Below are 13,616 nucleotides of genomic sequence, written 5' to 3'. Positions count from 1 at the left end.
ACACACACATTCACACGGCACACACACCACACACACGGCATGCACACCCCCCTCCACCAATACACACACACACACACACATACACACACACCACACACACCACACACAGACACACACACAGACACAACACAAACACGCACACACCACACAAACACGGCGTGCACACCACACACAGACACACCACACACACACACACACACACACACACACACACACACACACACACAACACACCAACATACACGGCTAGCACACACCACACACGCACACACCACATGGCCTGCACACCCCCTTCCCACACACATCACACACATACACCACACACAAACACGGCGTGCACACCCCGTCCACACACACTCACACACACACACCACACACACACACAACACACCACACACCACATGGCCTGCACACCCCCTCCCCACACACACCACACACACACCACACACAATACACACACACAACACACCACACACACACATGGCTTGCACACACCACACGGCCTGCACACCCCCTCCCCACACACACCACACACAAACACGGCGTGCACACTCGCTCCACACACACACACCACACGCACGGCTTGCACACACCACACGGCCTGCACACCCCCTCTCCACACACACCACACACAAACACGGCGTGCACACTCCCTCCACACATACACACACGGCTTGCACACATCACACACACACACACGGCTTGCACACATCACACACACACACACGGCCTGCACACCCCCTCCCAACACACCACACACAACACACAGACACACACAACACACCACACACACACGACTTGCACACATCACACGCCTGCTCACCCTCTCCCAACACACACCACACGGCATGCACACCACCTCCACACACACACCACACAAGACACACACACGACACACCACACACACACGGCTTTGCCACATCACACACACGCACACACCACATGGCCTGCACACCCCCTCACAACATACACCATACCCACACACCACACATGGCGTGCACACCCCCCACACACACACACACGGCGTGACACCCCCTCCACACACACACACACCACACACACAACACATCACACACACACACATCACCCGCCTGCACACCCCCTCCCAACACACACCACACACGGCGTGCACACCATTCACACACCACACACACACGGCGTGCACAACACACACACACACGCAAACACGGCGTGCACACCCCCCCACACACACACGGTGTGCACACAAACACGGCGTGCACACAGACACGGTGTGCACACAGACACGGCTTGCATACCACACACACACACACTAACACGGCGTGCACACCCACTCCCCACACACACAAAAAACAACTCACCACACACACGCACACCCCTTTCTACACACACACATGCACACACACACTCACACGGCACACACACGGCGTGCACACCCCCTCCACAGACACACAACACACACAACACACCACACACCACGCACACACCACACACACACACGGCGTGCACACCCCTCTCCACACACACGCACACACACACCACACACACACACACACACACACACACCACACACACACACAACACACACACAACACACCACACACACACAAAAAACACACAACACACAATCTCACCCCTCTCCACACACGCACACACACTCACACAGCACACACAGCACACACATGGCGTGCACACCCCCCTCCCATCAACACCCCCCTCCACACACACACGCACACACCACACTCACCACACACACACACAACACACACACAACACACAACACAAACACAAACACACCACACAAACACGGGGTGCACACCACACACACACACACGGCGTGTACACCCCTCTCCACACACACACACCACACACGCACACACACACACACACACACAACACACCAACACACACGGCTAGCACACACCACACACGCACACACCACATGGCCTGCACACCCCTTTCTCACACACACCACACACATACACCACACACAAACACGGCGTGCACACCCCGTCCACACACACTCACACACACACACACCACACACACACCACACACACACAAAACACCACACACCACATGGCCTGCATACACCACACACAAACACGGCGTGCACACCCCGTCCACACACACTTACACACTCACACACACACACACCACACACACCACACACACACACACAAAACACCACACACCACATGGCCTGCACACCCCCTCCCCACACACACCACACACACACCACACTCATACACACACACACACAACACACCACACACACACACGGCTTGCACACACCACACAAACACGGCGTGCACACTCCCTCCACACACACCCACCACACACACACCACACGCACGGCTTGCACACACCACCTCTCCACACACACCGCACACAAACACGGCGTGCACTCCCTCCACACACCACACCACACACACGGCTAGCACACACCACACACGCACACACCACACGGTCTGCACACCCCCTTCCCACACACACCACACACTTACACCACACACAAACACGGTGTGCACACCCCGTCCACACACACATACACACACACACACCACACACACACCACACACACACACACAACACACCACAACATGGCCTGCAACACCCCTCCCCACACACACCACACACATACACACACACACAACACACCACACACACACACCACACACACACCACACACACACACACAACACACAACACACAACATGGCCTGCACACCCCCTCCCCACACACACCACACACATACACACACACAACACACACACACGGCTTGCACACACCACACGGCCTGCACACCCCCTCCGCACACACACCACACACAAACACGGCGTGCACACTCCCTCCACAAACCCCCTTCCTACACACACCACACACATACACCACACACAAACATGGCGTGCACACCCCGTCCACACACACACACCACACACACACACACAAAAAACCACACATGGCCTGCACACCCCTTCCCCACATACACCACACACATACACACACACACAACACACCACACACACACACGGCTTGCACACACCACACGGCCTGCACACCTCCCCACACACACCACACACAAACACGGCGTGCACACTCCCTCCACACATACACACCACACACACCACCTCTCCACACACACCACACACAAATACGGCGTGCACACTCCCTCCACACACACACACCACACACACCACACGCACGGCTTGCACACACCACACGGCCTGCACACCCCCTCTCCACACACACTACACACAAACACGGCGTGTACACTCTCTCCACACATACACACTCGGCATGCACACATCACACACACGCACACACCACACGGCCTGCACACCCCCTCCCAATACACACCACACCAAACACACACCACACACGGCGTGCACACCCCCCCACACACACACACACACGGCGTGACACCCCCTCCACACACACACACACAACACACCACACACACACGGCTTGCACACATCACACGCCTGCACACCCCCTCCCAACACACTCCACACACGGCGTGCACACCCCCCCACACACACACACAAACACGGCGTGCACACCACCTCCACACACACACCACACACAGACACACACAACACACCACACACACGGCTTGCACACATCACACGCCTGCACACCCCTTCCCAACACCTCTTCCCAACACACACCACACATGGCGTGCACACCCCCGCCACACACACACAAACACGGCGTGCACACCACCTCCACACATACACAAAACACAGACACACACACACAACACACCACACACACACAACACACCACATACACACACGGCTTGCCACATCACACACCTGTACACCCCCTCACAACACACACCTCACCCACACACCACACACGGCATGCACACCCCCCCACACACACACACGGCGTGACACACCCTCCACACACACACACACCACACACACAACACACAACACACACACACGGCTTGCACACATCACACGCCACACACCACACACGGCGTGCACACCCCCCCCCACACACACACAAACACGGCGTGCACACCACCTCCACACACACACGGCTTGCACACATCACACGCCTGCACACCCCCCCCAACACACACCACACACGGCGTGCACACCCCCCCACACACACACACACAAACACGGCGTGCACACCACCTCCACACACACACCACACACAGACACGCACACACAATACACCACACACACACGGCTTGCCACATCACACACCTGCACACCCCTCACAACACACACCTCACCCACACACCACACACGGCATGCACACCCCCCCACACACACACACGGCGTGACACCCCCTCCACACACACACACACCACACACACATAACACCACACACACACGGCTTGCACACATAACCCGCCTGCACACCCCCTCCCAACAAACACCACACACGGCGTGCACACCCCCCCACACACACACACAAACACGGCGGGCACACCCCCTCCACACACACACACACACACGGCCCCCCCACATACACCACACACCACACAGCCCTCCCCACACACAGCGTGCACACACCCCCACACACACACACACAACACACACGGCGTGCACACACCCGCCCAACACACACAAACACAAGGCATGCACGCACCCCACCACACACACAACACACACACACGGCCTCCCCAACACACACACAACACCACCCCCCGAACACACTACACACACACAAAACCACACACACACACACAAACACGGCGTGCACACCCCGCCCCCCCACACGCACACACACACACGGCGTTCACACCACACACACACACGCAAACATGGCGTGCACAACACACACACACACACGGCGTGCACACCCACTCCACACACACACACAAAAAACAACACACCACACACACGCACACCCCTCTCCACACACACACACGCACACACACTCGCACGGCACACACACGGCGTGCACACCCCCCTCGAAAACACACACACACACACACACACACACACACACACACACACACACACACACACGCACCACACGCGTGCATACCACACCCACACACACAGCGTGCACACCCCTCTCCACACACACACCACACACACACACACACACACACACACACACACACACACACACACCACACACACACACAACACACACACAACACACCACACACACGCACACACCACGCACACACCACACACACACACACGGCGTGCACACCCCTCTCCACACACATGCACACACCACACACACACCACACACACACACACACACACACATTACACCAACACACATGGCTAGCACACACCACACACGCACACATCACACGGCCTACACACCCCCTTCCCACACACACCACACACATACACCAGACACAAACACGGCATGCACACCCCGTCCACTCACACACACAGCGTGCACACCGCCCACACACACACACAAACACGCCCCCTCCACACACACACACACATGGCCCCCCCACACAGCTTGCACACACCACACACACCACACACAGTGTGCACACACCCCCACACACACACACACAACACACACGGTGTGTACACACCCGCCCAACACACACAAACACAAACACAAGGCATGCACACACCCCACCACACACACACACACACACGGACCCCCCCACACACACACACACACAACACACACAAACACCACACACCCCCCGAACACACTACACACACAAAACCGCACACCCCGCCCCCCACACGCACACACACACGGTGTGCACGCCACACACACCACACACACACGGCCACACACACCACACACACACGGCCACACACACCACACACACACACACGTAAACACGGCGTGCACACCCCCCCCACACACACGGTGTGCACACAAACACGGCGTGCACACCACACACACCACACACACACGGCCACACACACCACACACACACATACGCAAACACGGCGTGCACACTTCCCCCACACACACACGGTGTGCACACAAACACGGCGTGCACACCACACACACACACACACACACAAACACGGCGTGCACACCCCCTCCACACACACACAAAAAACAACACAGCACACACACTCACACCCCCCTCCACACACACACACGCACACACCACACACACGCACACACACACTCACACGGCACACACACGGCGTGCACACCCCCACACACACTCACACGGCACACACACGGCGTGCACACCCCCACACACACACACCCCTCCCACACACACACACACACACACCACACACAGACACACACACCACACACGCGCGTGCACACCGCACACCACACACACACACACACACACACCACACACACAACACACCACACACACTCACCACACGCGTGCACACCATACACACACTCACACACTCACACACACACACCACACACACACACACACAACACACATGCACACAAACACGGCGTGCACACCACACACACACACACGGCGTGCACACCCCTCTCCACACACACGCACACACCACACATATACACACACACATAACACACCACACACCACACACACACACACGGCGTGCACACCCCTCTCCACACACACGCACACACCACACATACACACACACACATAACACACCACACACACACAAACACGGCGTGCACACTCACACACACACACACACACACACACACACACAACACACAACACACCACATGGCCCCTCCCCACTGCACTGTGTGTGTGTGGGTGGAGGGGGGTGTGCACGTGTGTGTGTGGGGGGGTGTGCACTGTGTGTGTGTGGTGTGCACACCATATTTGTGTGTGGGGGGGGTGTGTGTGTGGTGTGCACGTCTGTGTGTGGGGGGGGTGTGTGTGGGTGGAGGGGGGGGGGTGTGCACGTGTGTGTGTGGGGGGGGTGTGCACTGTGTGTGTGTGGTGTGCACACCATATTTGTGTGTGGGGGGGGGTGTGTGTGTGGTGTGCACGTGTGTGTGTGGGGGGGTGTGTGGGGGGGTGTGCACGCCATGTGTGTGTGGTGTGTGGAGGGGGTGTGCACGCCGTGTTTGTGTGTGTGTGGGGGGTGTGTGCACGCCGTGTGTGGTGTGTGTTGGGAGGGGGTGTGCAGGCGTGTGATGTGTGCAAGTGTGGTGTGTTGTGTGTGTGGAGGGGGTGTCTCGCCGTGTGTGTGTGTGTGGGGGGGGTGTGCACGCCCAAAACACACAACACACACACGCACACCCCTCTCCACACACACACACGCACACACACACTCACACGGCACACACACCACACACACGGCGTGCACACCCCCTCCACACACACCACACAAACACGGCGTGCACACCACACACACACACACACGGCGTGCACACCCCTCTCCACACACACACACACACACCACACACACACACACACACACACACACACAACACACCAACACACACGGGCATACGCACACACCACACGGCATGCACACCCCCTCCCATCACACACCACAACACACACCACACACGGCAGGATTTGTTGGAGGAACGCCAGCTGCAATATGTTGGATGAGAAGAAGCAGCACCGCTGCTTGTTCTTGATATGAAAATTGATCGTAGCGAAAGTAGACGGATGACCATGACAATGTTGCAGTTTTTCACAACCTAGACTTCCGTGCACCCAGTTGTGCACAATTTGCGCACGCTCGCCTGCTCAGGTGCATTAAGGCACGTCCAGAATCAAGAAAAGGCCAACGTCACATACATTGAAAAGTGTGCGATATTAAACATATTAATTTGATTTGTTTTCTCATAAAAATTTAAGTTTCCTTAATCAAAAATAAAGATCACGTGATTATCATGTGACCAATTAACATGAAATTTCCTTGTAAAACTAATTATAAAATAAGCATTTGTTCCAGTTTAGTTAGATCCTGATGTACATATCATATACTGATGAAATCCTGCTGCACAAAAGCAGATTCATAGGTAATCGTAGATGGGCGTGCCCGTCCCCGGCCATAAAAATGGGGGGACGAGTTTCAGCCCTATCTAGCATTCGTTCTGCTGCAGAAAATCATGCAGCACCAATCAGATTGCAGAGTGATCACGTAATGCATATTGTGGCTTCCCAGCTAAACCTGGCTTCTCAGCTGACATATCAAGTTGAATTGAATAAAGTAAACTATGAGTATTTTGACTGAAAGCATCTGCTCAGCTGCCAGAGAGTTGGGCTATCCAAGTGTGAAACCTGAACAGATGGATGTTGTGAGTGCTTTTATGGGAAAGAAAGACTGTTCTTCCAACAGGATTTGGGAAAAGTCCTGTGCTATGCTTGTTTGCCATTCACCTTTGATAAAATCCTTCAAAAGGAGAAAGGATATTGGATATTCACTGGTGATAGTAGGGACTCCTCTGCTAGCTATTATGAAAGATCACGTAGGCTGGTTTAGGGTTTATCATGATTAAAAAGGCATGCCATGCATGTATTAAACTATACTCTCACAAGTGAAGATAACACGTGACCCTTTTCACTCTTGCAATTGCATGTTCGTGTTGACAGAAACATTCAAGTATGCCTGAAGCCCTGAACATGATAACATTCACATCACTGCATGTGTCGTACATAATTATAGCGAATAATTATAACTCGCACAGACTGACAAGCAAAATTAGTAACTATGTTGATTCCAATGCAGGTGGCATTTTTTTCTTCCAAGGGATTGTCCTCGGCACTAGTTTCAGGAGAAAATGTGGACATTGAAGTACAAGATGGTGTGTGCAGAGGTGCGTATCAGTTAATTTTCTTTACGCCAGAGATGATGATTGGAAACCGAAAGTGGAGAAAATTGCTGGAAGGCGATGTTTATGCTAATCGTTTGAAGGCCTTTGTGATTGATGAGGCACATTGTGTGAAGAAATGGTAAGCCACATAACAAATGCACTTGTATATATTATACTCGTAATTATAATCTTAAGTAGGTAAATAATGATATAATTATTGTTTTATAGGGGTGAGACTTTTAGGCCTGTCATGGATAGAATTGGTGAAGTGAGAAGCCTATTACCAATAGGTGTGAATGTAATGGCTGTTACAGCGACAGCCACAAAAACAGCGACAGCCACAAAAACCATTCGTTACTCTGTCAGCAAGACAATCGGGCTAAAGTCACCCTATGTAAATCCTTCTAAAAAGAATCTCTTTTACTGTATTGGAGTGTTTAATGGAGTTGAAGAAGTATAATTTCTGTTTTGTGCCCAGCATCTGTAACGCTAGTAAACATGTCTACCATGCGGAATGAGGGTACATCAGGAGCATAAACAGGCTCTGTGAAATTGGTGCCTAACTCTCTCCAAAGAAAAATACTGAACGACTGACCGTAAATGATACGCACATTTTTCAACTTCCGAGTAAGAAAACCTGAGAATTGTTGCCTTTGGTATGGGGGTAGATTGCGCTGATGTGAGGCTGCCGGATGACAATAGTTCTTACATTCAAGAAACTGGTCGGGCTGGCAGAGATGGACATCTGTCATCAGTCACACTACTTCAAGCAACCACTCACCACCCTGTTGATACAGACATTAAAGAATATGCCTCAAACTGTGATAAATGCCGACGCGATTTCCTATTCACAGATATGGATAATTACGTTCACAACGATATGGGTAGTAAGTGTGTTTGTTGTGACATTTGTGCCAAGCTATGCTTTTGTGGTAACTGTGAAACCAATATGATACATTTTACTAAGCTTACTAGATCTACTACTATTTATTTTGATTAATTGCGCGTGCAATCGTACTTTTTTTATAATGCTTGATGATTGGGAAAAGTCGTATTACGCTTTCTTTGAACTGTAAACAAAATCAAACTAAAATTTATCAAGCAATTTGGTTAAAATCCAGGTCATTAGTTCATCTTTAGTTTTGGAATGTAGCACATTCCTAACACGTGGGAACGTTAGGTGCTTTCGGTTATCTTCTACTATAAACCCACGAGACTTCACAAGTTCCTCGGCTACAACTTCGATATCTGTTTGTGTATTAGGTTTTGCTTGTCTTTCTTGTCTACTACTTGAATGTGTAATACTGTTATCTTCATCGAACTGATCAAGCAGTGGTGATATTGTGCCGATTGCCCTCCCAGTTCTTTGAATTGCCTTAGCTGTTCTATTAACACCTTGAGCTCGTATGCATGTATGTAAATCACCCGCAATATTCATCCCTGGTTTACCATTCATGTTTACGAACCGACTCCATATTAGCTGTGCTGAAAGCCTTGGTGACAATGTGTACAGGTGTTGAAGAAGTAAATTCACCGACTCACAACAATAATTCTTAGATCCAGAACCGTAAAATACTGGCATAAGATATTTCCAGCAACGCAGGATGCGCTCACCATCTCCTTCTCTGATAGCGTCGGAAAACTCTAGGTAGAAACACCCAAGTCGTAGAAGGTAGCTGAAAATGCCATCTCGTTTAGAACTCGCTTTTAAGTCACAATTCAAACCATTGTAACTGAAGCATACACATTTATCATACACAGCTCACACATTAAGCTCTCCTCGTTTGACTTAAACCACACATCTTTAGCAGTTTATCATCAGTAGGAGTGTCATCTTTTGACTTCAATCTCAATACAGCTGCAACAATGTGGCCGGCAGTGACAATTTCAATGAAATCCTCACAGGCATTCACGTCATTCACGTCATTCTTTGGTGATTTCACCACATCAACTTGTTCCGTATTTGGTACATAGTTCCATGTTCAGAAGCTGACCTTTCCGAGTAGAAGTACTTCCAAATTATCTTTTTCGTTTAAAATAGGTGTTATGTTACACAATTAATGATGATTTAAATTCAACATGTATGCGTGTATATGACACAAGTTACCTTGAGGAAAGCAACTTTAGTATGCCAGTCTTCTGCCATGGGAACCAGACCCACAAATCTAGCTGAGGGTGAGGGTGAATTAACTTTGGCCTTCTGCGCCCCTCGAGCTCTTGCTGCAGTCAGTTGGTCTCCACTGAAGAGCTGAAGAGTATAGGGCGACCCAACGCATTTGATACTTTGACTGTCTTGTCAATACATGGCATATACCGATCACAGCTGATCTTTTTGATGGGTACATACTGATGGAAATGCTCCATTATAGCTACCATGTCTTCCCCTTTGTTTTCATTCTTGGCAAAAATCCCTAGAGGAACCAGCACATGCAGTACTGAATAGATATGGGATATGGGATGCTGAATAGATATGGGATTTACTTACCACATCAGATTTTTTTGACATTTGGTAATAAAAATCATGCTTTATATGGCGATCGACGAAAGAAGCTTTGAAGAACGTAACATTATCACAAAGCACACGAGACATAAGTGTGCATATGTTTCTGCGTATTGCCAAGTCGTCCTCAACTAAAGACGCAGCAATTCTATCAGGACAGATTTGTGAAGTCGGGATGACTTGTTCACTGAGATTCGAGAAGTCGATTCTGTCAGAGACAGCATACGCATGAAACCTTTTCACACCCACTCGCATGTACCTTTGCTTGACTCCCTTGTCAATATTGTCACCACAAATACGGAACATTGTAGCACCACCTGCATAACGTTTATAACTTGCTTGACGTTAGCACAATAATAATTATAAGTAATTATGTAGCAAAATTACATATTATATGCACACCTCTACTGCTTGAACCACTACTTTCTTCTTCTGTTGATCGGGAGCAGGTACCTAAATTAATGACCACTGTCATTAATTAAGGTCTTCATCACCAGTATCGTCTGCACTATCATGATCTTCAGAAGAGGAAGATGTCATTGGGGAAAATTGTTTCCACGAGTCATCACTGTCAGTCGAACAGTCATCAGAGTCTGCTGCACCATCTTCTGTTGATTTTGACCAAGGAGCTTGTTGTGTAGTCTATAAATGCAAGTGAAGTAGCATAATTATTTAATACTGCATGCACAGAATTATGTCTATACAAACATTTTTTTCGCTTACTAATTCATCCTCGTCAGTGATAGTGGCAAGAAGAGAGTCTCTCCACTCCTTCACCCTGGCATCATAACCCAGCCCTACCTTTGCCAACACTCGAATCATCGATACGTGAGACACAGTTAGGTTGAGGGGGTTCAAGCGTTGATACACCTATATACCGATACCAGATCTATAATTATTATACATTATATAGTTTTAACGAAACTCACCTGTTTTGAACTATGACCAGCGTACAAGATCAGTGAATTAATTTTCTGAACGATATTCATCCTAGGGTTTCTGTGTTTGAGAATGATTGCTGCGCACATACCGATCACTGCCTTGGTAATAGAACGAGGTGCTCGAGTTTTGGTAGCAGAAACTAGAACACTGGACATCAAGGGAGCAAACTGTGTGAGCTCAGTAAGCAGAGAATTCCAGGAGAAACATTTCAGGTCATCGGCGTTTGTGCTCTGAAGGATTGAGTTAACCTTGTCGGATGCCATACACTTCACTTCGAATATTTCTTGTCCGACAAGCTTCAATATGTATTTCTTGACAGACTTATCCTTCATGGCCTCGACAGCAATGGCTATCGCTTTTGTTAAGTGCTTTCGATTAGGAGTGAGGGGATAGCTCTTCTTTGCGTTCTTGTAAGAGACATGAACCTAAATTTGAGGATTATACAATTATAATACACACCATGCAACATTTCAGACTATTAACTTACAACAACGTCTGGAGACTCGCTGCTCGCAGTCTGAGATGTTTTACTGCTATGGCCAGCATAATTGCTAAAAGACCTGCCTAGACGAGGTTTCTTTGCTAAAGGTGGGGCTAATGTTGTTGATGAAGGAAAAACACCCGGCATTGCATCAATTGCCTTCTTCATATTATTTTGTATGATGTCGTGTAGCTTTGAATATCTTTCGTAGGTGGATTGGCATTTCCTACTAATTTACCAGCTCTTTCTTGGATACCATCACCACTCAGTATGCAGTCAAGGTTCATCCACAACAAAGGCTTTCCAAACTTGAGTTCACTAGTGAGAGATCTTCTCTCTGTGGGAACAGAGAGAACTAGTTAGATCAGTTCCACAACCAAAGCAGTATATGGAGATGGGGTGCGCCATAATTAACGTAGAACATTATTAACGTAGAACAGCACAATTAGTGGAGACAGAATCAAAACTGAAGCCATGTGGACTCTAATTAACACCTGAGCTCTGTGGTCAGGAGCGCACCCAATATTCATAGTTAGTACGCGGTGCAGCAGAACGAAGGGCTGAAACCCGTCCCCCCATTTTTATGGCCGGGGACGGGCACGCCCATCTAAGGTAATCGATTCATAGGTAATCATGGTCTATACAAACAACAAGCTAATATTTACCTGAATTGTCCCTGAGATCTCCTCCTAACTTTTTTGCTTGGCTGCACTCTGTCTTGCGCAGCAGGAAACAAGTTCTCTACTATCTAATAGTCTTAGTTAAGGCCTTTAATAGCTACTAGGTATCTTAGCTACTAGGTATCAAGGATTTTACTCGATCAACTATAGCTACGGTCAACTTGATCCAAGCTCCGCCCTTACTAGTAATTGCAGACGTTTTCCACCCACGCACGTGATAAACATTCCAAAGCGATGGCGTCACGTGTATGATGGCGTTACGTGTATGAATATCATTATAACAAAATTCCATATCATTTTAATTTGGACAGCCTCGATCAGTAGCCTCGATCCCCGATCCCA

The 13,616-nt window shown here is 49.9% G+C and overlaps 1 protein-coding gene across 2 annotated transcripts; it reads right to left on the bottom strand.

Annotated features, from left to right (window-relative positions):
* Positions 1-11,245: 11,245 nt before the first annotated feature.
* Positions 11,246-13,429, bottom strand: LOC135338212 (uncharacterized). 2 transcript variants are annotated; one of them, XM_064534279.1, is made up of 7 exons: positions 13,260-13,429; positions 12,601-12,931; positions 12,101-12,538; positions 11,895-12,041; positions 11,574-11,813; positions 11,431-11,488; positions 11,246-11,379 (listed from the first exon to the last, which is right to left on the bottom strand). In XM_064534279.1, the coding sequence occupies exons 2-5, from the start codon at positions 12,760-12,762 to the stop codon at positions 11,646-11,648; spliced, it is 915 nt and encodes a 304-aa protein (XP_064390349.1). In that variant the 5' UTR covers positions 12,763-12,931; positions 13,260-13,429; the 3' UTR covers positions 11,246-11,379; positions 11,431-11,488; positions 11,574-11,645. The 2 variants fall into 2 exon arrangements, with proteins under 2 accessions (XP_064390349.1, XP_064390340.1); XM_064534270.1 differs by having other exon boundaries at positions 11,349-11,488.
* Between the last annotated feature and the right edge of the window lie 187 nt (positions 13,430-13,616).

The sequence above is a fragment of the Halichondria panicea genome, chromosome 1 (genome assembly GCF_963675165.1).
Source record: "Halichondria panicea chromosome 1, odHalPani1.1, whole genome shotgun sequence".
NCBI classification, from domain to species: domain Eukaryota; kingdom Metazoa; phylum Porifera; class Demospongiae; order Suberitida; family Halichondriidae; genus Halichondria; species Halichondria panicea.
The sequence above is the reverse complement of the archived record's forward strand: the minus strand, read 5'-3'. Positions and strand labels throughout refer to the sequence as shown.

Bases quoted from the DNA above. Each gene is read 5' to 3' on its own strand.
- LOC135338212 (XM_064534279.1), bottom strand. From the start codon at position 12,762: ATGAAGAAGGCAATTGATGCAATGCCGGGTGTTTTTCCTTCATCAACA. The intron at 12,539-12,600 runs GTAAGTTAATAG...CCTCAAATTTAG, and splicing joins GCGAGTCTCCAGACGTTGTT to GTTCATGTCTCTTACAAGAA. The intron at 11,814-11,894 runs GTAAGCGAAAAA...TTGCATTTATAG, and splicing joins TCACTGACGAGGATGAATTA to ACTACACAACAAGCTCCTTG.